Below are 26167 nucleotides of genomic sequence, written 5' to 3'. Positions count from 1 at the left end.
CCACGGATGTAAATACATTCTCAGGTCTGAGTGAAGTCAGGGAGACTCAAGCACAGGCTTAGAGGAAGCTCTGAGTAGGAACAGAAGTAAGCGGGGGTTTAAGGGCTTTCCCGGGTTGGGGTCCCCGTGCCCTCCGGGCTCCAGCCTGGCTCCAGCCCCAGGGGGGTGTTTCCAATCTGCAGCTTTGCTGCTGTACGGGAAACTTTTCTTTCATGCACTGTTCTTGTGTTAAGCTTTTTAACAGAGGAAAACGGAGAATCCTCTTTGGCTCACATTTTATTTTGAATATGGTTGCTGAATTCTAGGGACTAATCTTTTTGGAGGGCAGCATAGACAGTAGTATAGATTGTATGTTGCTTTGTTTTACATAACGTAAAAAAATCCCTTCAGCCTGAAGCTGGACATGATCCATTTATGTTCCAAAACGATGAAACCAGAAGGCTTCTGGAAAGCATTTTTTTTCCCTCTATTTAAAGGACAGTTGTTTGGATTGTAATAAAAAATAATCAAATTTCAATCCCCTATTCATAAACCTACAAGCCTCCTTGTGTTCAGAGGTCTGTGTGCTGACTTTCTGCTTGATAGAAAGCTAGAACTGTGCTTGCAAATTCTTGGTTTGTTTTTCTTCTCTCGCGGCCGCCCTCCCCGGTAACACTGCATAACAGAGAGAAACTTCACCGAATGGAATGGGAAGAGACCTCCTACCGAGGGGTGCTGCTTAAGATACAGATCATTGGCATTTACTAGCCATATAAAAACAATATTTTCCCAAACCCTCTGAGTCCTTCTCCACAGTTTATATAGCATAAGGCTGCAAAAGTTTGGTGCAGCACATCCAAACAAGTTGGGGTTTTTTTTCAGATGCATTTGACTTGTTTTAATAAATCTCTGGCTTCATCTTTAATTCCAAATGAAGTGTTTTGATCTGCGCCTTAATGAAGCTCTGCAGATCTGTTGTGAAATCTTGATGTAAGTGCTCACATGGTAGCAAAAGGCATCTCTTCTGGCTAATATATTTCATACTCTTAAGTAATCTGCTTTATGGTACATCCATCAGGTTTGGTGATAATTCCAAAGGCCATAGCTGAAGTGGGAGAAACTGCATTTTGTGTTTACTTTTTGATCTTTAAAAAAATTAAAATCAGGATATGGCAAAGAATGAAACGAGTATCAATCATATATTAAGATTTTTTTAAAAAATAAGATAGCGAGACTAGTTGGTTTTAAAATTGTGCTGATCACTGACTTTTGTTCTGATTAACTTCAGAAAATATGAACTGACAGCATAGTAAATGCTAAATAAACCTATGTGTATTTAGAGAAAGCACTTCTAGATGCACTTATAAAAGCAGTAATTTATTAGTACAAAAATACTTTAACAGTAGAGCAATATTGGTAAATGAAGCAGTTGTGTTATTAGCTTATTAGTTCTTAAACATGCGTGAGAAAACATCTCATGTTTAGGAGGTAGTTTCCCCACAGAAAGAAAAAGGAATTACAGAATTCCCAAGATCAAAATAAAACTAATTCAAGTAAGTTTCTTTATGGGAGTCCTGAGTCAAAGGAAACATCTGGTCCTGCGCCTTCTTAGCAGGACATATGGTACATACTGCAGAGATGTCATCCGTGAGAGGCCAGGAGTACGCCTGGAAACGCAGAATTAGCTCTGCTACCTAAAAAGGGCATCTCATTTATACAGGAGTTATAAAAATGCATATTGGTTAGAAAGGTCCTCTCTTTCTTCTACCTTAAAACAGCTGGGGCTGGGAGGGTTATTGAACAAGACAAATCTACTCCAGCTGCTTTGATTTTTCTTGTATTGAAAGAAATTTAAAAGCAAATACTGTTTTCTGAATAATGATCCAAAAAGCCTTTTATGTGCGTAAGGGTAGGAAATAATCACATTGTAGCTTTGTCCAGGCATTAGTTTTTCTTTTCTAGCGTGAATTTACATCATTAAGGAAAGCGCTAGAAAAATAAGCTTTCATTCTAGAACCTTGCAGGTAGTGCTTCCTCTACTGATAGTCACCAAATAAATCCTTGTGATCTTTAAGAGAAATACATAAAATATCACTAAACATATCCGCCTCTTCTTCCAGGAGCTTTTTTTGCACAGCGGCTGCGGAATTGCTATCCCCGTGTGGGGAGAGCACACAGGGTTGGGTGGGTTTTTTCTTCCTTTACACAGGAGAATATTCAAAAGCACTTTTTGTTGTTTTGTGAAGAACCGTATTAAAAGGGGAGGAAGAGATGTTATCTGTCAGACCCTTTTAGTGTCATAGTACCTAACTTTGTATAGCCCATACAGAAGACTGCCAGGGATGCTTTTTTGGATCCTCTTGGAGTGCGGCTTTTCTTTTCAAGCCTCTGCGTAATGGACTCTTAATCCCTGGTATGCTTCCTGCCCCTCCAGAGATGTCTTTTGCCCAGCATTTGTTTTGTTTACCCTTTCTTTTTTTAAAAAAAAAACCACCTAAAAATATGTAAGTCAAACCCCAGAATCCACAAAAGACCTATGAGATATTTGTGAAATGGGCCATGACTGCTTATAATTTGTAGGAATAATTACGGCATGTAAGGAAGTCTGCATTTATTAGCAGCAGTGATGAAGCATGTTGTTAAGCACACAGTGTGTCACCAAAGCAGCAGGCTGCCGGGAGCCCAGAATGGCTTTCATTGTTAATTTGGAGCAGAAACACTGAAGCATATCCTGAGAAGGATGCTAATGAAGGGACTGCCAGTAGTAAAATCCTAGTGACCTTTGTGCTTTGTGCTAATTTCTATTCCCCCTCCCTTCCCCCTTCTCATTTCCCCCTGAGCTGCTATCTGGCCAGTTAGCCCATGAATTTCGAGGTACAGTAGGAGTGTTGTCTGTGCTGGGGGGCTCCACGTGCCTCCCCCACTTCCACTCAAATCACGGCAGATTAAAGAGGCTTTTGTTGAAAAATAACAGACAGACACATAGAGGCAAGGTTCAAATTAACTGATTATAAATCACTGGTGAGGCTGAGAAGCCAAATCTAGAACTGGCTAATGATTTGAAATTACTAGCCAATTGTTAAATTAATCCCCTGTTTTAAAGCAACTGGGAAATGTTTGACAGCTGTAAAGAAATAAATATTTATGCGTTTTCTGTAGGACTCACAGTCTGCAGGGCTTGGTCAGGCTTTGCTGAGAGGCAAAGGAGAGCTGGGCTGGAGACAAGAGCTGCGGCACAGCAGGAAATGAGCCTGGTTTTTAACATGGGCCCATTTTACTTATGGATCCCAGGTCTTGGCTTGAGAGTTGAGTGTTAAATTTTCAGCCGCCTAGGGAAGAGGAGTCAACAGATGGTGATTTTCCTGTTCTTGCTCTGTTGTCTGCCTGATGCCAAAAGTACTTTCAAACTCCTGGGTTAAACTGTGTGGAAAAAAAACCCAAAAGTTCAAGGGCTTTTTTCGGAGCTATCGCCAGGGACTGACCAGTGGGTTTCTGCAGCCAGCGCTGAGGTCTGGAGCTGTCAGACGAGAGGCTGTCAGCCCCTTTCACAGATCCAGAACCACTGTGTGACCAGTGGGCTTGGAGGGTCTTTACAGGGCAGCATTGACTCATTCTTGTCATAGAAATGTTACCTGTTTTTCTCCAGAACCGCCAAGTGGGAGGGAGGGAGGTGATGAGCATCCCCCAGCACCCACAGACCCTGTTCTGATGCACTGATATCTTTCCTTTGCAGGGACTGTGAAGGTGAAGAGCTCCAACATACAAGTAGGCGACCTCATCATTGTCGAGAAGGTTAGCTGTTATGTGTATCTCTTCTGCATGAAGTACTTTTTATTGCAAGACCATAGAAAATTATATATTTTTGAAGTCACATTTGTTTTACAATAGGCTTAGAATGTAAAGTGTTGAACACTAGTTACAATATTTAATCACTTTTCAGGGTTCCCCCGCCTCACCAAGATAGCATCATTAGCTTTACAATTGGGAGCAAATCTCTAGATAGGCACCTATAACTTAATTATTCCAGTTATACTATAGTAAGGTTAACAGCCTCCCTGGTCCTGTCTCTGATGGTTGGACACAGGTTAAATACCTGTGTAAACAACACAAGTATTGGGAGACAGTGATCCATTTGCTGGCACTGGTATGTACAGGTATATTTCCCCCTTTGTACAAGTTTGTGTGTATTTTTTACCCACTGATATTTATTTTTAATTTCCATATAGTCTCTGTGCAAACAGCTTTGTCCTCTAAAACTATTAGTCTGAAAATATTCAGCACCAAAAAAAAAAAAGAAAAGAAAAATGGTAGCTGTAGACTCCAGATACATGTTTTCTTCTAGCATGGGACTCCTTAAAAGGAAACCAGCATTAGCTTAAAATTTCTTCCTACTTCTAGAGTTACTCACTAGCTCTTTTGTAAAACTATCCCTTGGTTGATCTGGTCAGTGGGAGCTGGCACCAGTTATTATTCTTGCACTTGGAATTCTGCAGGGAAGCGAGTTTAAGATTCAAAGCAAAATGAATACCAAGCTTCAGATTGACAAAGAAATCCCCTTTCTCCTCCGTAGCCCCTTTGCTGGTCTCGGTGGGGCTGTGGAAGGCGGCTGCACACGCGTGCAGGGGTGTATGCACAATAATGGCCTTTCTTCTCTTAACAGAACCAGCGGGTCCCTGCTGACATGATCTTCCTGAGGACGTCGGAGAAGAATGGTAAACATCTGGAACCAATTGTCAAAATAGCCATTAACCTTTCGCTGGTTGTTTAGAGAAAATTATCTTTTGGAAATGTGCAAGAAATAGATAGTAGTAAAATTTTGGAGAGATAGAATTCAAATGCTTTTATGGGCTGCCACTTCTCAGGGTGTTATACTCTGCTAATCAAAGAATGTACGTGGTTGAATCCAGGGTGAATGAATCTTGCTGTACAACAGTTTGTTTTGTAGATGTAAATAACTCTACTTGCCCTTCAGGTTTGTTTTGTTAAGTGTAGGATAAGGAAATGTTTAATCTGAAGGATTAGAAAACATAAAGACTAATGAGAACATTTCAAATGTCTTAAAGGTACTGTGCAGAGTCTCACTGTATTCAAGACTAGAGGAAGGAAATGAATGTGTTATGCAAGAATATAGTTCTTTTGACTCCTACATTGTTGAGAAATGTTAGTTTAAATGAGATACTGTTTCCAAAGAAAGCCAGGTGCCCTAGATATGAAGCTGTTTCATGTGCTATAGGTGTACCCCAGGACAGGGCACTGACTCGTGTTGGAAATCCACAGGGTCTTGTTTCCTTCGCACTGACCAGCTGGATGGTGAGACAGACTGGAAACTGCGGCTGCCTGTGACCTGTACTCAGAGACTGCCAACCGCTTCTGTAAGCTGCCTTCCTACTAAATATTCTTCTGGGTAAACATGAGTTATCTGTTCTACCTGAAAAACATTCAGATGCTTCAGTTAATGGGTTGTTTTGACAAACAGGTTGATGCAGCATTGTTCTCAGTGCATGCTGCAGGTTGGCTTTGGCAACAGTGATTATAGGGGTGAGCCAGCTCTTCCTGAGCTCCAGGCAAGATTTCAGGTAAGGTGACGCAGGTCTGTGCCGCACGGCTGTCACCACTAAGCTGTGCAGTGGCCAGTGGGGTAGGCAGATGGGATGCCCCCGCAGTGGGAGGGGGCTGCTGGTAGGATGCTCCTGGCTGCTTTTTCCTCTCCAGGGACCACTGCAGTAACTTAGTGCAGGATAGCTCTTGTTGCAGGATACTTGGTGGTGGTACTTCTCAAGTGTTCCCTTTCATTCCTTGCACTGCAGCGTGTTCAGAGGCACAATTCAAGCGTTCCCATGAGCTGCTTCTGAAGCCATTTCAGTTTTCATTGCTTGCCTCTATGAAGCAGGAGTATCACCATGGAAGCTCCACTGTGTGATCTGAAATAAGCATATAACCTCCATCAAACATACTGGTTTTTTTTTTTCCAGAATCTCTAGCTAAAGTACTTCATGCTTCTGTTGTTTGTTTGTTTTTTAAAGAAAACAAGAAAAAGACGGGAGAACCCAAGTAGCTATTTTATTGATGTTCTCTCTGTAAAAAGTGCAACAAGTTTATTTTATACAAAGGCTTTAAAGCAAGGTGTTTTCTTCATGGCGTGAATAGTTTGTGCATGTGTAGGAGCCAGCAGTGAAAACACTGTGCAGAACTGGCATATCTGTCCCTAGTGGCACTGGCATCTTGAGCAAAATATTGAGTTCCCTGCTTTGGAAGACTAGTCCAAACCTTCTTTGCTATGAAGTAAGAAGTGTCTTAAGCTGTCTTGATTATTCAAGCTGAAATCTCATTTATGGGGCACTGATGTCTAAGTGACTCCCAGGAGTCTCTCAGGTATCACTTCAAGAAAAACTCTTCAGTGAAGCTGGTACAATTGCATTTTCTCTTAGACAGTTGGTCTCCAGTAAGTAATATAATTTAGCAATTATCTTAACTTGATAAGTAACCCTTGCTCAAAGTTTTTTTGGTAGAAATATTTGTAAATTATTAAAATGTGATTGTCTAACTTTCTGCCACAACCTGTCTGTTTTATAGGACCTACTGCAAATCCGATCCTATGTGTATGCAGAAGAACCCAATATCGATATACATAATTTTGTTGGGACCTTCACAAGGGTGAGTCTTCCTGATACATGCTTGAAATAATAGATGTAGTGTTTGCTGTGCAACCTATGTAAACTCGGTTATATCTGCCTCCTATTTCAGAGAGCAGCAGCTCAGAGCCACTGTGAAATATCATAATTAAAAAAAATAGTTATATATTCTGACTTACAGGGAAGGTGCTTTGCCTGGTTGGGGCAAAAGTTGTTTTTTTCTCAGTGGGATTATGAAAAATTTGAGAGATTCATCTGCCCTTGAGCAGTTTACAGAGAACAAATGGGTTTGTAACAAATAGGAGACAGTTACAACTTTTTAGAAGTTGTTTGCTGGTATTTTAGTTATAGGTTTTGCCCTTTTATGTTTATGTGGCAAAGTTTAATCTGGTCTAATAGTGCTGGCACAGAATAGGAGTTGGAGAGGCTTGGGGAGGCAGTTCCTGTATAAACTCTGCACAGACTTCACTTTCTCATGCAAAGGTACAGTTGTATAGAATTAATCGTTTGGTGCCTAAAAGGAATTGCGCTTTCTTGTAGCTGTTTTCTGGTACATATCGGACAATTTTCCAGGCATCACTGAGCAGTCCAAACAGGTTCTCAGTGAGATCTTACAGTAGCAGGAGAAATGCTATTAATCTGCGTGAGCCAAGTGAGGAAACGTTTCCCTGTAGTCCCTGGAGAGCTGCTGACAAATCCCTTTCTCATTTATGATTCCTGAGGGACTTCAGCAGGCAGAGGTATTTTAATAGACACAAATAGCAACAAAGCGCTCGTGTTCTTAACCCAAAACTCAACCAGAGATTTACCTGGGTGTGTGAAAATCCTTCATCTTCTCTACAAGTGTCCCTTTCCAAACACCTCTCTGGAACTCTGCTGTTCACTGGCCTTTTCCATTACTGACATGTTTGTTTGGTTTTCTCCTGTTGTAGGAAGACAGTGACCCTCCAGTGAATGAAAGTTTAAGCATAGAAAACACCCTATGGGCCAGCACAGTGATTGCATCAGGTAAGATGGAGGCATGTGTGATTTATTTTTTTTTTTTAAGGGAATATGTTAACAATTTTTAAAGGTCTTTTCGTAATGGAATAATAATCTCTGTCAGTTGGAGAAATTAGCAGTTGGAATGAGGTTTCCCACTTGTCCTTACACCTCTGGGGGGCTGAGCTGATGTCTAATTGCCTCTTGGACATTCCTAGATGAGAAAGAATTGGAGTGGCCTTTGGGCACTTCTTTAGGATCTAGGACCAGAATAGCACTTAATTGCTCTCTGCTTTGACATCCTAATCTGTAACAGAAACAGTGTCAAATAGATTCTGGTAACAGAAGCTTAAGATGAAAGATTTCCAAGTAAGTGCTTTCATTGAGTTCATCTTACATACTTTCAAAAAGGAAAAAAATAAATTCTTTGACAGATTTCGGTTTATATAGAAATGATAAGCTCCCAAGGCCTAAGATTAATCAATACCCTCTTGTAGAGACTTGTCAAAGTAAAAGCCTTGTTCCTCTCCTGTCCAGCGTGCTTGCACGGTTTGCAGGGTGGTAGCTGGAAAAGAGCGAAATGCTGTTCTGGAATTGAAGTTGTTGAATGGAGAGACTTCACAGTGCAGTACCTAAGTGTATATGGAATTAATAATAATGGGAAGGAACGTGAACTTCAAAAGATTTTTTTCTGAAGCGCTGAAAATATTTTGATTTGCTCTTTTCAAAGCAGAAAATTGGATAAATTTTATTCCTTTATGTTTATATTTGATCCTACTCAGACTCTTCCTTGAAATGTATTACAGTGTTGTCTCAGTGCTGCGACCAAAGGATTGTACAAAAACTAGTTGTCTAAATACAATTTAATAAAGTAAATTATGTTTATAGATTAGGAATTGTCATGCAGTAGGTAACTACCTTTCTCCCTTCTGAGTGCAGACACAAATCATCAGCCTGGCAGCTTCAAATACCCACTAGGGGTATTTATGCACGAGTCTCAGCTCCTCCCACTTTGGAACAAAACAGATGGAGAAATGGAACACTATTTTTCTGGCGATTCTGACCTGTGTGGCTACTTCCCCTGCAGCACCCTTTCCCAGGGCAGTTTTCTTACCTCTTGTATTGAAGCTTCAATTTGTCTCAGCTCTTGAGCGGCTGCAGATCTTGCGCTGAGCCTGTTACAGTGAAGGCGCCTAACGAACTCTGCCCAAACGAACTTACTGTTTGCATCCGGTCCTGCCTGCTGAGTAGGAACAAAGTTATTTGTAGGGAGACATCTTTGAGTTCAATTAATAGGAATAACATTTGCAAATATTTTCGTCGTTTCAAATGGTTTATGCGGTTGAGTCTGTTTTGAATGGCCATAAAGCAACTGGAAACGTCGGGTTTATATGTATCAGTGTACCTTCACACTGTTCGCTAGTCCTGGCAGGTTTTCCCCCTCATTTTGATTGACTTGATCAATAATAATAATATTCATTTTTGCTTTCTCCTATGGCAATAAATAGCATGTTGTGGATTATTTCTGATAGGAAAACAAATGGGGATGTTACTTTTCTTCTGTAAGTGAAAGCTGTCAAGTTGCGGTGACGCCGTCTCACTGGGGCAGCCTTGGCTAGTAAGGCGACGCAGAGCTACGTGGCTTTCTCCATCTGCTGCAGTAGCAATGAGCCCGACTCTGACTGTTCGCAGTTGATGTGGAGTAGCTGTGCTGTCTGCTGATCTGAACTGGGATGATCGTCCCACCATCTGCCACCTGGCTCCGGTTGATTTGTTGCTTTTGTTTGTTTTTGTGCTGTTTTTAAAGGAATGTTTCCCAGCATATTTTTAGAAAACACCTCTTTTGAATCAGTCTTATTTAAAAATAATTCACTTGCAGCTTGTTAAAACTTTGATCATTAATAGTAGTAGGGGAATGGGAGGTTATAAAGTGACAAGGTATTTCCCAAAAAAAGCAGTGATTTTTTCTTTTTTTCCCCATTTTCACAGACCCCTAAAATTTCCTAGTAAAAAAATTAGGCTTTTAAACTCTTGACGGTATATAGATTTTTTCTTTATGGCTTTTTGCAAAGTTTTAAAGAGAAATCTGTAGAAACCCAGTAATTTACGGTGCTAAACTGTATTATGTTTCTGTGAGAAGAAACAGGAAAACTTCACTCTCAGCTCTTTAGCAACTGTGGGACATAGAATTAAAACACACTGATAGAGTCCCGGCAGCTCCATCTGTTACAGTGAGGTAGGAGTTGGTATCATTCGCCTTTTGGTGGGAACAGCAATTAGACAAATACTGAAAGTAAATTGTAGATTTTAAAATAAGGTAATTCTGTCTCCGGAAGCTGTTGGAATTAATGGGTTTTACTCAGATTGAGGCAACCATCACCAGTAAAGAACCATAGCCCAGAGCACTGATTTAATTTTAGCACACAATGAAGGGCTGCTATCTGGTGTAACGCAGGCTTACCCACACCTAAGTGGGATTCGAAGAGGTAGAAAACCCAAGAAATCCTCTGTCCTTAGCAACTTTTATTTATAGTGAGGAGAGACAACTTGACATCAGAAAAGGGTCAGGGCAAGTCGACAGAGCAAAGCAGTTGATGACTTCTCATTCCATGCACATTCGCTGATGCGGTCTGGGATGTTGCATCCATTTACTGACTTTTTGTAGGATGTCTCCTGTTCAAAATCTGTTTTTCCACAGGTTTTGTATTTCTGGTACCGTCTTTTCTGATTTCTGCTTGCTATTGCTTCTGAAAGTAGCCCGCTAAAAAACCTTTCCAGCTGTCAAGTCTTTGGATCCAACAAATCTCTTTATAGAGAAAATAAGCGGAGGTTGTTTTTCCTCAGCTGATGCCGCTCTGTTTTGTGTAGGTACCGTTGTGGGAGTTGTCCTCTACACTGGAAGGGAACTGCGCAGCGTGATGAATACTTCAAACCCAAGAAGTAAGGTATGGTAAGGAAATCAGTCTTGTAATAAATAAAAAAGGCACAGAAATTTATCCTTTTTGAAGAAAATCCTTCCAAGTGCTATCATACACACTATAGAGACAACCTCATAGGAATAATGATACATATCTTCCAGCCTACGACTGAAGATAGCTACCATAGCAAAATCTATTTCTCCTTGTTCTTTTGATCTTATAATATCTTCTCACTTTTTTTTTTAAGATTGCTAAAATTATTGTTTTATGTGCTTATAACAAGATAGTCCCAGTTAGAATAGGAAAACTTATTTTACTGCATTCTTCTATTGTAGAGAAGCTAAAACTAGGTGCAGGGATGATTTATAGTCTGCAGTTTTGGCAGCATGACTCCTCTCACACCTCTTCATGCATTGCTTGGCTTCCAAGGGGTAGAAGTCTTATTTAGTAAGCTGACAACAATATTGCTTGTAAATTTAATTATGTTTGTAGTGTTTTAAAAGAGAAGTAGACTAGTGGAGAATGGCTCGGTGGATATGGCAGTTTATTCCCTTTGTGAATATTACATTGAGTTAATGTCTTTTCTTGGGTGTTTGAATGTTTTTATTTTCTTTAGATTGGTCTTTTTGACTTGGAGGTGAACTGTCTTACCAAGATCCTGTTTGGGGCTCTTGTGGTGGTCTCGCTTGTCATGGTGGCCCTTCAGCACTTTGCTGGCCGTTGGTATCTTCAGATCATAAGATTTCTCCTTCTGTTCTCAAACATCATTCCCATTAGGTAAGGTGATTGCTAGTTCTTCCCAGCAAAATACTGTTTCCTTTGCATCCTTCTCCATGCCTCTAGTATGAATAAGCACATAACCTCTTACCTATTCCTCATTTGACAAGTAAGCAAATCTAGAAATAGAGATCAAATTACTCTTCAAACAGAAGAATTGCTTACTAGTTTCTGCTGAATTTGTTCAGAATATTCACACATTCACTGACTAACTCAGACTGTGGATTAGTCATTCAAGGCCCTTTATCTCAGTGTTCCAGCTGAGAATCTTACTTGCATAAGAGCAGAGCAAAAAATGGAAAAGAAGAGATATTTATACAGCATGTAGTGTAACAGGAGCCAGTTGCCTTTTAGAGTGGACTGAAACTTTGATATTTAATTACACTCTATTAATAAATAGATTCTTACTTTCGGTGTAGGTTTGGGATTCATTTTGGCTCCATTTTTAACCTGCTGTCTGCATATCAGTCCCACTGTCCTTACTTATCTGTGTCCATCTTCCTCTCAAATTATATCTGTTCTTCTCAACATAATTTTATCACCTATCTTTGAATTACAGTACTGGTGCAGCAATGCACAGTCCTTCTCCGCATTTGCAACGCAACCACTGGCTTTGAATATACTTCTCCCAAAACACCCTCTTTGGCAGCTCAAATTCTGTGTGGAAGACGTGTCCTTTTGTTGTACTATAGGAGTTCACTATGATTTTTTCCAGAGTTTAACTGGAGATACATTTTCTTTTTCCCATTCCTCCTGCATAGCTTACGGGTGAATCTGGACATGGGGAAAATTGTCTACAGCTGGGTCATCCGCAGAGATTCCAAAATCCCTGGGACTGTGGTTCGCTCCAGCACTATTCCTGAGCAGCTGGGGAGGATATCCTATTTGCTTACAGACAAAACAGGTATCTATGTAGAAAATACAGTTTTGAGTCACTGTATGTTGTTGTTTGGGTTTTGTTACGTTTTTGGCCAGCCAGAGAATATAATGTAAGATTTCGTAAGACTAGAAGAAATATGCCTTTCCTGTCACATTGACAATGTGATTTATTCAGTTTTTGAAAAAGAAAAAACTTTCCAATTTTTATTTCTGAATGCACTTTAAGTCACATAGGACAGGAATATTACGCTACTTCAAAGAACACTTGAAGTGTTCTATTAAACCAAAAGCTGAGCATAAAATTAAAAGCAATGTGCCATCAGTCTGTCTGGTGCTGTCCTTGCACTTCTAAAGTTGAGCTTGAATTTGGAAGACCTAAGCTTTAATGAAAAGCTTGGTCCAACATAAAATCCTGGTCCCATTGAAGCTGTTTCCAGAAGTTTTCTCTGGTTCCAGCAGGACCAGAATTATGCCTGCAGTTCTTGCTGGCATTGACTTTGGGGTAAATCTTGTTCTTATTTACTGGCACAGCGATGTGCACCACTGTTTCCCAGGAGAATCAGCCCTCAGGTTTGTTAATATTGTCTTTTTTGCTGGCCTCAGCCTGTGCTGACCTGGTGCAGTGGCTGACTCGGCTTCCAGCCCGATTTCTCGTGAATTTGGGGTATAGCAAGGATGAGAATGTGTGCTGGGGAATAGATGTGTTGGCTCCTGCTCCATGTCTGGTGCTGCCTCTTACAGGAACTCTTACGCAGAATGAGATGGTCTTCAAGCGACTTCACCTGGGAACTGTAGCTTATGGCCTGGACTCCATGGATGAAGTGCAGAGCCACATATTCAGTATATACACACAGGTAGAATGAAATTGCATTACTTTGCTCTTTATTCACAAAACAGTTTTCTGGGTCACTGGGCTAATGGTGAATTAATATGGCAGGAATCTGCCTATTAACTATTACTTTTTGGAAAAGTCTGAAGATCATTGGATGCTTAATACATAAATATTATCAAAATTGCTTATTATATTTGTAAATTGTTTCACATCCACCAGTCTTTAACTGCCACTGCAAATTCATGGATCTGTAAGAGTAGGCACCTGTGTCTTGCTACTAAGGCCTGATTGTAAGATAGCATAATTTTATTCAAATATTCTCTGCTTAAGCAACCACAGAAATTGTTTCATTGAAAAGTCATTTCTGGGTAATATTTAGTGGATTAAATTGCTGGTTGAAATGCCGTGTCCTGGGGCAATAATAAATAAAGAGGAACCATAGGTACTTAGTAAGCAGTAACAGAGAACAGTGTGCTCGTACTCCTGCTTTAGGCCTAATTGTTAAAAAATAAAATGTTAAAAGTGGGATTCTTTCACCAAAGCACCAGTGATCTTATATGGTGCATAACTGACGTCTGCTTTGAGAAATGTCTACAGCTAAAGAAGGCAGCAAGGTCAGCATGTAAAGTATAGAACAGGAAGATCCCAGTTTGGGGAGTCTCTCTCCCTTGCATTCCTCTTTCAGTACTGCTGGGTGAGCCAGCATCTAAAAGCCTTAATCTCTGTTCATAGACTTCTATTTCAGTTTTGTATGATAACCAGGTAATGCTATGGGGCTTGTTTGGGTCAGCAAACTATATTCCTTAGCGTGTTACAGCAGATAAGATGCTTTTCAGTTGAAACTTCATCTAGATATACACGCTTCTTTCTTAAAACAGGGGATGAGGTTTTACTTGAGAATATTACTACCTTTTTAAAAAAATCAGCTGTCAGTGCCTTATGTTCCAGCCACTAGTATTTATGAAAGATTTAAGAATTGTCACTAATTATGTAATCATGGAAGCATTATTTTTCATTTTCTGTTGATAACTGTTCTTTCAACTACAGCTAGAAATAACTTTTTTGTGGCTTAATGACAATTAGATTTTCTCCTTTTGCAACATGTGATTCCACAGACACAACCTGCAGAGGTTAGTGATGAATTACTACTCCCATGTCATATATCGAGCGTTTTAATTTCTGAATAGTTGTGGAATTGCTTCATTCCTACCGAAACCACAGCAGCAATTTTCAAAGTGCTCACGCTTTTCCCTGAGCGCGCACACCCAACGCAGTGCCTTATGTTTCTCAACGTCACGTTGGTTTTGCTTTGCTCTGGAGATTTTAGACTGAAGTGTGCTTTCTATACCCCTCACAAAGTGAAACATGAAAGCCAGCGTTCTTGCCTGGAAAAAGGGACCTTGTACTGTAAATAGGATTTTTATTTTTGGGTTTGGTTCATGGTGGTAAAGACACACAGCAGGTTCCCGTGACCTCAGTGATCCGTTTGGTGGCATGGACCGTCAGGCTGCAATGTGCTTTTAACTAAGCATATGACAGTTGATAAATACCTGGTATTTTGAGTAATTACCTTTTTCACTGGCATGTGTCTGAGGTAACTTGTAACTCCTCTAGTCATTTCACTCGCTTTCCCTCCTCTGTTTTCATGGCCTTTTAAGCATCTGGTTCTTCTCTCGGTGTTCAGACCCTTAAATGACTGAACTGTACTTAAAAAAAAAAGGAAAAACTCATCAGATCTATTTGCTCTTATTTTGTACTATATCTACTGGTTAATTATTTGCCAAAGTATTCAATATTTGCCAAGAACATTTGGGTGACTCTGATGAGTTTGCTGTTGTTTGATTTGGTTAAAGCCTGTTGCAACAGTGCTGATGAGCGGCAATATTAAATTTGAAGATCTTGTATGTTCTAATCGCCAGAGTGTGGAAAATAGCATGTGGAATTACACTGGTAGAACATGTGTCTCATAAAACGTGTATCATTACCAAGTGAGATTGCCTATAATGAGAAGCATTTGCTGGCAATGATTCATTTTGAACTGTAGTTCTTATTCTTTGCTCTTATTTTTACCATGTTGTGGCCTTTGACCTGGAAGTGAAACTTTTGTCCTCTTGACACTAAAGGTTAACAGAGCAGGAAACTAGATCACTGTGTGTCCCTTCTTCAACCAGGATAATTTAGTAATTGTGCAATTATCCGAAGACTCCCGTTCTGATACTAAAAATAGTATTAAAAATTACATGAATGTGATTAAGATTTTCTAGGTCCAAATGAGTCATCTGTTTTCTGGTTTTGGCAATTATATTCTCTTGCACATGAAACCAAATTGACTCCAAATTATCAGAGCCACTGGTCTTTTGTGGAGGAAAAAGTGTTTTCCCTGCATCTTCTGACCTTGGTCTTTCATCAGTCGGTGTTTGGTGGATCTGCAATGAAGGGTCTTTTTCTCAATATACTGTTCCATAAACTTAGATAAATCTTTTGGGGCACTTTACTCCACCAGTGACAATGATAACGAAACTGCATTATGCTGGGGTATGTTCCCAGTGATGGTCTGAGTTAAGGTGTATGAAGAGTGATGCTCATTCTCGGGGACATAAGTGTGCACAACTGCTGCATATATGGTCTTCACTGAAGTAGGAACTATCCTTTTTCCACTGCAATAAGACTTTATTCTGCTTTTCTTTTTATAAGCAATCTCAGGACCCACCTGCAGTGAAGGGCCTGACCTTGGCCACCAAGGTGCGTAAAACCATGAGCAGCCGCGTGCACGAAGCGGTGAAGGCCATCGCGCTGTGCCACAACGTGACGCCCGTGTACGAGTCCAACGGGGTGACGGACCAGGCTGAAGCCGAGAGACACTACGAGGACTCGTGCAGGGTGTACCAGGCCTCCAGTCCTGATGAGGTCAGTGTCTGTTTGGGTGTATAAAAATGTAAATATGACCTTGCTTGCTACTGAAAACAAACAAAACCCCACAAACAAACCCCAAACCAAACACACACAAACCAGCCAAACAAAAAACATAACCAAAACAAACAAACAAGATCCACACAAAAAAACCCACGATCTTTGGTGAAAATACTTCATTCCAGTGAAGGAGATAATATCTTAATGCATTTATGCACTGATAACCCACGAACAGACAGTAAGAGCCCTCTCAGCTGATGTATTTCAGCCAAATCTGCCTCTCTACCTGAAGCTGTAGAGCTACATGGTGGCTAATATCTGGCTGTTGTATCAGCCTCTGCATTACAGAATTTTGCTCGTATTTCTGCACCTTTTGTCCAGGGTATATTTTACATTTCAACATCGTGAGTCCCTCTTCCCACATTTTGTAAATTATAGGCAATCGTGTCTCGTTGGGCAGGAGGGTGACTTGTGGGAGGGGGTTAGAGCCCTCCCAGAAATCAGCTCGTTCCTGGTCTGCAGAGCGTTTGAACTTCCAGGCCAAGTGAAAAGCTGTAAATCACGCTGAGCAGCACTGCTAACCCAAGACACGTCCCTTCCCATGTGGACAGGACCGAGCCAGAGCACGAGTTAATTCTGTGAAGCAAAGTGCACAAGAGTTTGTCCCAGGGCAAAGCTGTGCCTGGCCAGTTCTCTGCTGGCACCCGATCCAGCCAGGGCTACGCAGGCTGGTACAGTAGAAACAAACTTTGCAGCTTTTTAGGGACTTGCTGGAGACTTTTACTGAACACTTGCGAGAGCAGGTTCAATACAGGACTTCCAATTAAAGTGCTCTTTGCCACTGTCTGCAAAATTTGGAGAATCTAATTAAAGTGTTGTTTCCTTCTGTGCAAAGACGGGGAATGAAAAATGGTTTTGTGTATTGGTTATGCTTCTTAGATGCATCATCTTTAGTGCAAGCAAGGTAAAGCAATTTTTCTATTAATTTGTACAATTACACTTGCTCTGTGGCATTGCAAGAAACTGAAGTTTAAAGTTTCCCATAACAATCCTACTGACGATATGAGATCATATCGCCCATTTGACTGCACTCAAAGGGTTCTTCCACTTACTGCCCCAAATAAAGCAGATTTGCCTTTTTGCCTTTGACATCAGAAGAAGAGCTGGCTTTCCTCATTGGTAGAGGTGAGAAATTGTTTGCACAAAAATGAGTTTATTTGTTAGAAGCCAAACTATGTGAGGATTTTGAGATTGTTGCATGCATTACTGAAAGACTGACACACAGAGTTAGTTTCCATATTTTGTGTATATTCCAAATCTTTCCTGTCATGTTTTTGTTTGCAAGTAGGCAATTCATTCATTTCCTATAATGTGTTCTGGTATTATACCAAAGCTGCACGTTTGCTTTTTACCCCCCCATCTTCACTGATGCGCCTATGGTGACAATAAGCCCTGCGTCCTCCCTGGCTCTGGGGCTGGTGAGCAGTGTGCACGTGTGTCCCCTCTCACCACATCAGCTGGGGCAGTGTTTTGCTTACCTGCTTTTCTCTTCTAATGTATTGCTTTCCCTCATAAAGAGAGCTTCCAGAAATCAACTGCCTTTCGATTGAAACAAGTTCTGAATGGTTTCCAGATGGTAATTTTTGTCATCTACTTTTAAGTGGGTGTGGGGGTTTTTGTTGGTGGTTGGTTGGGCTTTTTGGGGGGTTGGTTTGTTTGTTTTTTTTCTAAAGCATTTACTGGTTAGTTTTGCACATACCTTCTCTTACATTTACATATATATAGTGGTATATAGTGAAGTCAGTGTTTGTTTTGTTTTGTTTTGTTTTTCACTTTATACTATTCTGTCTTTAGTATATTTATGCAGCAGTTTGTCTCAAATACCCAAGGGGTTATTGTTTGTTTGTTTTACTATAGCATGATAACTAATCCTTCCAAGATTATTGTTTAAATTCTTTTTTCCTTCCTTTGCTGTGGTGTCTTAAGTACAGAATTACAGCGGGTTCAGAAATCAGATATGTTTTGCTGCACTGAGGAAATCTTGTCTGTAGGTCTTAGATGTACAAATATTGTTTAGACATGCTCTGTGTATGTCATACTAGATGGTACAAACTGCAGGATCAGCACAAGTCGAGGCCTTGGGAAGAGAGAGATGCTGTTAAATAACATTCCCTGTAGGGGAATGGCTTTGGACTCCTGTTAAAGCCGGCCTTTGAAATCCTATATCAATAAAATATGGCCATGGCAGGGAAGGTCAGTTTATGAAATGAGTACAAAAACTTGTATTCTCTTTACTTGAACAGCAAGGGTAATTTCTACCAGTTGGCATAGGATTCATTTCCTGTAACAGAAAGCAGGATTTCCTAAATTTGTTTCCTGTGCACACTGCCATTTAGAAGTCTTGAAGTATCTTTATTCAGATATCGGTTACAGCCTTGGGGCTCTGCAAGCGTGTCAGTTGTAGCCATACAGTAACTAACAGGGGAAATGAAATAGATACAATCTGATCAGAGATAAGAGTGCCTGGGATTCCTGGGCAAACAGTCTTTAACCCTGACAACCCACCGCAGCTGCCAGGACATGAAAGGGTGCACCGATCAATTGGTTTCTGCCTGTTGTCTGTCTGCCTAGGCAACCCTAAAGGGGACATTTGTAGAGCAACCCATGGCACAGAAGGATCTATTTGTCTCTTCAGAATGAAATTTATTAGTCGATAGCCACTTCAGTGGTAGCTTCGGTAATTTAATTGTGGGAAAGAGCAAAGTTTGGGGGATAGTGTGCTGAGCTGCTGTAGCTGCTCCACTTTATAATGCTCAGATCTGTATCTGACTTGGCCTGGATGGGGCTGTGACTCCTGGAGTGTGGTCAGGGACTCTATTGATTTCCTCTCATCAGTGAGCATGGACTCTCTTGAAGCTGTTTGAGGGATTTCAAGCCTGCTTTTAAATCTCCTCAGTTTAAGCTGTAAACATATTTTTGCATCTTGAATGTTTCTCATCTTTTCCGTGTGACTGAGAGCACCTTATCTATTTGTTCAGCACAGAGTAAACCTCTTCTGTCTCGCACCGAGCTGGGAACGTGCTGCCCAGACCCCGCCAGAAGAGCCTTTAGTGCTTTTGCTGCTGTTGGCATTGTCACTGGCGCAGTGGCACTTCCCGGAGTCCGGGCCCATTGTGTTGCCTGTTGAATGGGGACGGTAATTTCAATGTGTTTGGTACATCGGATAGGAACACTTCAAAATTATGTCACTTTCTCAGTAATTATTCACTAAGAACTATAGAGGCTGGGAAGTGGCGTGTTCAAAGGGGTCAGCCCCACGTCCCCTCTGGTGCTGAATGCGGTTCACCTGGAGGGTCGCTGAGGGCTGACAGGACCCACGCCTGCTCCGGACCGGCATGAGAAAGGAGATTTCTATCATTATTCTTCCCCTTCCATTGACGTACCTTTTTGTGGTCTTAGGGCCAGCCGAGGTGGCCAGCGCTATGCAACGCAGTCAGTTTGAAGCGTGTCACATGCGTGACGTAGCATCTGACGTGCTGCTCTTCTATTTGTTCCTCTGCGCAAGGGTTTTCTTTTGGGAGGTTTAAATGCTTCCTGGCATGGGATTTAAATGAGATGCTGGCAGGGAAGGAGGGTGGATGTGTCTGTGACAGAAAGTAGCACAGGAGATGCTTTAATGGGCTGAGCTGCGAGCAGAGATTTCTATCTCCAGACATTTGCAGCTGACCAACATGGATATATCAATAGCCAGTGCTGTGCATGCTGGACGTCACGTAACATCACGCTGTGAAAAGTTCTCGATAATTATTTATTAACCAGAGCATTAGAAACCCAAACTCCATCTCTGCTCTGGGAGACTGTTAGGAGGATTATCTAACCGCACACTTTAATGCACTAAGGAAGGCTTGAAGAAACTTCTGAAAAAGATAAGCTTGAAAGAGCCTTTGATTTGTTGTAATCTTTGTGAATAAGCCTGCAAAAACTTGCTAATATTAAAACAAATATTGATTCAAATTGATTTAAAGGTGTTTCAAGGCAAAGCCAGCTCAACTTTTTTTTTTCTTTTTCTTTTTTAATCTGGTGATTTAAGACTACTTTATTAAAGGAAAAGTTTATTTAAAGTTGTCTTTTAGGCCTAATTGTGGATGAAAGAGAGCTGAGTTCATAAGAGATTCTCTGATTAGACCCAACTGTATCGACTCATCTAGTAAAATCTTGACTCAATGCAGTGATTTATAGATTCCATTTTTATCTGTGTCTCACATATGTTATTTCCAAAAATAAATTCTGCGTTTGCCTAAGCTATTTGTGGTCACTTAAGGCAATAAAGGCAGAACCTGAAAGGCACAAGGGATAATTAACCTTCCAAGTCAGCAGCAGCCATGTGCCCAGCACTGTCATGCCTTTGAAAATGTCACTGTAAAATACTTCCAGTATTTTGCATCTGTTTGGAGAAAGTATCCCTGGACCCTTTCTTGGAGGCCAGTGATATATGGGCTCATGTCAGCTGCTGCTCCCATCTGTTACTGCCAAGACAGCTTCTAGAGTTAAACCCCCCTATCTCAGCAGGCTCAATCTTGGATGGATGTGTCAGCTGAGGTGGGGATTCTAGGGCATCAGGGATGCAAAATAAAGGCTGTGGTCTCTGTCATGATTCTGGTTGTAATCTGGTGAAAGCTTGTAAAGAATTCAGTGTTGCAGGTCGTTAAATACTAGAAGCTGCAATCAAAATGATAGCCGCGTAAGCTCGATTGAATGAGTTCTCGTGTGTGCCTTGAAAAATCTGTTTGAGTTGGTTTGGGCTTTTGTTTGTTTGTTTTTGTTTGGTTGTGGATTTGTTTGTTTGTTGTTTTGTGTTTGTTTTTTATTATTATTTAATATTTGAGTAGAAGGGGTTCTCTGCTAAGAAGTGTCTGTGAGCCAGCCTTCAGCTGTCTTGCTGATCAGTACAGACGTTGAAAGCTGTTGATGAATTGTTACTACCAAGTGAACAGAGTGTAGCACAGCGCTCATTTTGCTCGTTTGCTTTTTTAATATCAATTTTTAATGCACTCTGCATTAGTGTTTCTGGCTTTGATGCTGTAAATCCAGGGTGAATGTATCGTTTTGAATTCTTTATTTCATACACAGCAAGCTGGGAAATAGCACATTCAAAAAGTGTTTGTGAAGAGATGTACCTGATGTGCCCAGGCACAGGTTTGAGCAGCCCAGGCCTGCCCTGGCTGAAGCGTTGGCCTTTGGGATGTAGCAATCCAAAATACTGTTAGTAAGCTACTGATTGCAGGAAAGAGCCATACAGGGGAGCACCTGTGTATATGAGCAGATCTATTCTATAGCACCACTAAAGACTAATGAGCTTCTTTGCAGCCCGCACTCGCTGTCCCGTCAGGGGAGGTATGGTGTGGGTTGGCCAACCTCACCATGGCCTTCTCTTCCCAGGTGGCCCTGGTGCAGTGGACTGAGAGCGTGGGGTTGACACTGGTGGGCAGAGACCAGTCCTCTGTGCAGCTGAGGACACCGGGTGGCCACATCCTGAACTTCACCATCCTCCAGATCTTCCCCTTCACTTATGAGAGCAAGCGCATGGGGATAATCGTTCGGGTAAGTAGCTTCGGGTAAGCTCTTGTGTCTTTGTGAATCTCCTGCTAACACATAAAACACTTGCTCTCAGGTGTGCTGTTCTTCCTGGCTGAGTTTTGCAGTCTCTTCTACCTCAGGCCATAAGCCGGTTCTCTGTTTTGAGCCGATAGCATCTCACTGCTGGGTTTGTTTAGTGATACATCCCTTTCCTTGGCCATTTTTGGCAATAAGTGCTGGGACATCTTTAGTTTATTGATCATTGGTCCCTTGCTCAAGGAAGGAAGGAGGAGACCCTGAACAGATGCCACAACAAGTAACTTTAGAATATTGTTAATGGGTTTGGAGAAGGGCTCCCTAGGTCTTTGCCAGGCATTGAAACTCATCTCAGACGCTGTGGAAGCTGAGCACTGCAGGAGGTGGCACTTGTGGCTGCAGGGAACTGGGGAGATTTTTTTTTCGACCTATTTAACAGAGTCTGAAGCCATACTGAGGACACGGTGTCGTGAGCAGTGTTTGAAAATAGCTCCGTTTAGGTTAAAGGGTGCATTTGTGCAGACACCTTTATCAGCAGCAGCAGGCACTGCGCACGCTACCTATGTGCCCAGCCCAAATTGTAGGCATAATTTGGTGGGTTTATAGACAAATACAACGCAAGATCAAACTCTCAGAAGAAGAAATGCCTTAAAAAGAAATTAGAAGAAAGTGCGTGTGTGTTAAAAACAGTTGGGATCAGTTGTCACCATTATCATAATGAGTTTTCAAGATAGTGCTGGAAAATCAGTGTTAGTAAGATAAACAAACCCAGCTGTGGTAAGGCACTTCCATTTGCCTGCAAAGCAAACAAGGTGAAGCAGTTTGAATATTTCTTTTGGAGATAATTAAAACATCCTTGTTACTTTTCACTGAGAGTACAGACAGATGATTGGTACCAGGAATCTAAAACATTAATACAAAACCTACAATCCGGGGAAAGATAGTATTTGTTGTATCATTTCATGGGATCTGCAGAAATGGGGAGAACAGGCAAGATCGATGGGGTTTTTGTGTTGGGGTTTGGTGGTGGTTTTCTTCTTATCTTTATTTTTCCTTTTTTTCTCCTTTTTTTTTTGTTTTCCTTGTTTCCCTCCCCTCTGTTTACTTGGTGGCAAAATGGGGTTGCTGCATGTTTATTTTGGGGTTTCTGGAAGCAGACTGTAAAGATACCTTTTGCCTGGTGTATTTTAAGCTACAAGAGCAGGAAGAGTAGCCTTTGTTCTTAGTTAGAAACAGTCAGGATCAGTATTGCACACGTGGGCCTCATTGACAGCAGATTAATTAGGTCTGGTTTATTGGATGCTGTTTGGTAGTTTCACAAGTCTCCGCTTCTCTGGACTCCTGGATGAGCACAGTCCCTGTCAGAAGCAGCATCGTGAAGGGATGATGTAAAATGGAGCAATGCAGTGCTTGTATTGAACAACAAATATTATAGAGGACTTCAGTATTCTTGTTACCAAGAGATTTGGTGATAAAGGTGGAAATGTAATATGTGCCTATAATTATTTTTGCAAACTTGTGAAGGACAAGTTGCGTTTTGCACAGATTGAAAATCGTTAAATCTCATGCAAATGGCTGTGCTTGTGTTATCCAACCTGAGGATTTTGGACCTGGATCTCCTGTTGCTCGAGGAACTGCTTTTAAGTTCTGGATCACACCTCACAGTACGGCATAGGGAGGAAGAATTTGTATTTCAAGTTACTCCAGGCTTTGGAATATTAACACATGCCCAAGGGCAGGAATGTTAGTTGAAGTGGGCTAGTAGGCTGAGCCTGTGCAGAGTAATCAGTGTGCTAAATCTGTGAATCTAGAGTTCCGACTGAATGTGTTTGAACATACAGCCATCGGTGTTCCCACAACCGTCTCGTGCTGCATGGGATAGCTGCAACAAGCGTAGCGCATATCCGCTTAAATACAGCGAGTGTAAATTCTTCAGATTAATTATTTTTATAGTGAAAATGATGTGAAGAATTCAGGCAACCTTTTCAAGATCTAGAAGAAAAATATTAGCAATAAAAGCGGGAGAACCCTTCTCATTGCTCACCTTTGGTGAGGTGCTGTTTTATCCAAGGTGTAGGAAAGTGGGCTAGCACCAAAGGCAGAGTATGCTTCATTAAACTGTGTTTATATGCTCAGCAGAGAAGTGGATGCTCTTAATTTTTCTCATCTAAGAGGAAAGGAGTCTTTTCCTCTTTGATTTGAGGCTTATTCCTTTTAAATTATCTATGATCTATATTCTCCCCATTCAGGAAGAAAAAGGCTTCTGGTTTGCATTTCTGTATTTAGAATATTACTGCCGCCAGAACCAGCAAAGCTCCTCTTTATGGTCAGTGGGAGCAAGATCAGGCCCAGATCCTGATGGTAAATACTGTTCATACAAGTGTTGGCCCCTCTCTCTTGTGTTTGTTAATGGAGTGTCTTTATTTTGTAGCTATTGAGCTGCTGCTAAGCCACTAAAATCAGCTCCCTGTGCACCCTATGCAGTAGCAGGTTTTGAGTAGCAGATGCTGGCTGCCTGGGTATCACTTTGCCATGTTCCTTTATACTTCAAAATAGTATTTTCAAGCAGCGTTTTCATTTTCATTTGGAAAAAAAAAGGGAGGGGAGGTATAAATAGGTAGTTGTCAAGCACATTTTTCTTTTATTAAACATACATGTATGCATGTGTTTGGTTTTGATCCACAACTTGCAAAGTGTTTACCTCTTGTATCTTCTAGAGCTATGCTGTTTAAAAAACAGAAATAAGGGGAGGGAAAGTAGCGTGAAGTATCCAGAGGGCAATAGACACAGCAAGCAGCCAGAGAGGGGAGGGAGAAGCTGCGAAATGAAACTGCACTTGGGGTTGTAGTGAGCAGAATTCAAACGGTAATATTTTCTGCTCAACTATACAGCTATTGCCCGTTTTTATAAACTGCAATTTTGGGGGCTAGCGGCAGCCATTGCGATGGTCTTGCCAGGCTTGCTGTGCAGTCTGGATATAGAGTTTCAGGCAGCGATTCACACGTCCAGCCCGGTAACGCTGTTACTGAAATTCTTGGCAGAGGTGCCTGTCTCCCCTGCTGCTCCTGCCTGCTCTGGCTCCTATAGAAAGATTTCCTTCAACACATAACTTTTAGTAAATAGTGTAGTAGTTAATACTGAAAACAAGTAGCAGATGGTACCTCATTTGGGATATTTTTGCAATATCTGCTTGTGTACGTGTGATCAGCTGTCATTTCTGTAGCTGATTATTTCACTTCTAAGAAGTCTTGTTCTACCAAAGCAGCCGCTCTTCACCATACTGTGTACTGATTTATCTTGTTCTTGAAAGAAGGCCTGTTTGTTTGACCACAATATTTTCCATTCTTCTTTTTCTTTGCATTATTTTTCCCCTTACCCATGTGGAATGATCTTTGTTGTAAAGCAAAGATAGTGCTATTGTCATATCTGGAATTGAAAGAAGCCTTTGAACCGTGGCCAGAGTCAGATCACGGTGGAAAAAGATGCCTCTCCAAAACAATATAACTGGCAAATCTTTGTGTAGATTTATAGTGTGATCTTACCATAATATGAGAACGCACTAACCTCTTATTGAACTCAGTGAGAGGAAATGACTAATGCAAGGAGATAGCTGATACAGTATTTATATTGGACAAAAAATCTAAACTATCTTCAGCCAGTTCTGCAGCACGGGAAGTGGAGTCTTTATTTGGTTTCCTGCAGAGATGTTGTTAGACACTTTTTAATCAAATAATTTAATAGATAAACCTTTACCTTTGGCTACTGCCAAAAGTATTGTCTTTTATTTAAGCAGATTCTCGTTGTTTTGGTATAGTGACACGCATTTTGCTTTGGGCTTGTGGGATGTGTGGATATCAGTATGTGAAGGCTGATGTTTCAGGACATTGCAGACCATGCTTAAGCTTAATTATGATCATCTTCCTTGTGAATATCTCTATGAGCTTGGTGAAAATGCTTAGTACAGGAGCTTTGTTATCCTTGATTACTTCTTAATTTCAGTAGCAAAGATACTTGGGTACTTCTTTGGAGTTTTAGTATCCACATCGGGTAGATGTAAACTCTATTTTGCCAGTGCCACAGGATGTTTGGCTATTACCAATCTCTTCACATGTGAGAATCTTCACCTCTAGTTTCTGTAATGGTGGGACAGACTGATATGTGTGTTCAATAGTGTGAGAAGGAAAAAGTGTCCACCGTGCTTTTCTTTCATTTCTTTTTTTCCTAAAGTGCTTTCCCCTCGTTGTTCACAGCTGCCTATTTCCAGATTTTCCTGGGCTTTCTGGTTTTGCGTGCTAAGTTTATTTTCTTCCTATCCCTGGTGGCTATCTTGGTTTACAGAGCAGTTTGTTCCTTACTCATTGTTTTGTCTCCTTTGAGGAAATTGCCAGGGTTTCCATTAGCTTGTAATACTAATAGCTGTGACCTCCTTAGGTATCTGCCTGGTTAGAAGGGATTTTTTAATTTGTGGTAATGTAAATATGCTTTGCTTGCAGCCTACAAATTACTTGGATCAGATAAGGCAGGCAGCAATCTAACCTTTCTGCGGCAAGCATAAACTTTAATTATGCTTGTGCCATATAATGTAACGGGCTAAATTAGAGTAAATTTTACCCTGTTAAGCTTCATGCATCTGTTTTATTGCTTCA

At 41.0% G+C, this 26167-nt stretch overlaps 1 protein-coding gene across 1 annotated transcript in view; it reads left to right on the top strand.

Moving 5' to 3' along the window:
- The window catches only part of ATP9A (ATPase phospholipid transporting 9A (putative)), a gene marked incomplete at both ends in the record, with an annotated part of 55016 nt that overhangs the window by 14822 nt on the left and 14027 nt on the right, over window positions 1-26167 (top strand). The window contains 11 exons of the mRNA XM_080354441.1: window positions 3713-3771; window positions 4640-4691; window positions 5257-5351; window positions 6553-6633; window positions 7544-7619; window positions 10461-10537; window positions 11127-11287; window positions 12049-12191; window positions 12908-13020; window positions 15693-15905; window positions 21348-21509. Coding sequence (XP_080210567.1) covers window positions 3713-3771; window positions 4640-4691; window positions 5257-5351; window positions 6553-6633; window positions 7544-7619; window positions 10461-10537; window positions 11127-11287; window positions 12049-12191; window positions 12908-13020; window positions 15693-15905; window positions 21348-21509 — 1232 coding nt within the window. The remainder of the gene's footprint in view (window positions 1-3712; window positions 3772-4639; window positions 4692-5256; window positions 5352-6552; window positions 6634-7543; window positions 7620-10460; window positions 10538-11126; window positions 11288-12048; window positions 12192-12907; window positions 13021-15692; window positions 15906-21347; window positions 21510-26167) is intronic.

This window comes from Nesoenas mayeri, assembly GCF_963082525.1.
Source record: "Nesoenas mayeri genome assembly, chromosome: 16".
NCBI classification, from domain to species: Eukaryota; Metazoa; Chordata; class Aves; order Columbiformes; family Columbidae; genus Nesoenas; species Nesoenas mayeri.
The sequence above is the reverse complement of the archived record's forward strand: the minus strand, read 5'-3'. Positions and strand labels throughout refer to the sequence as shown.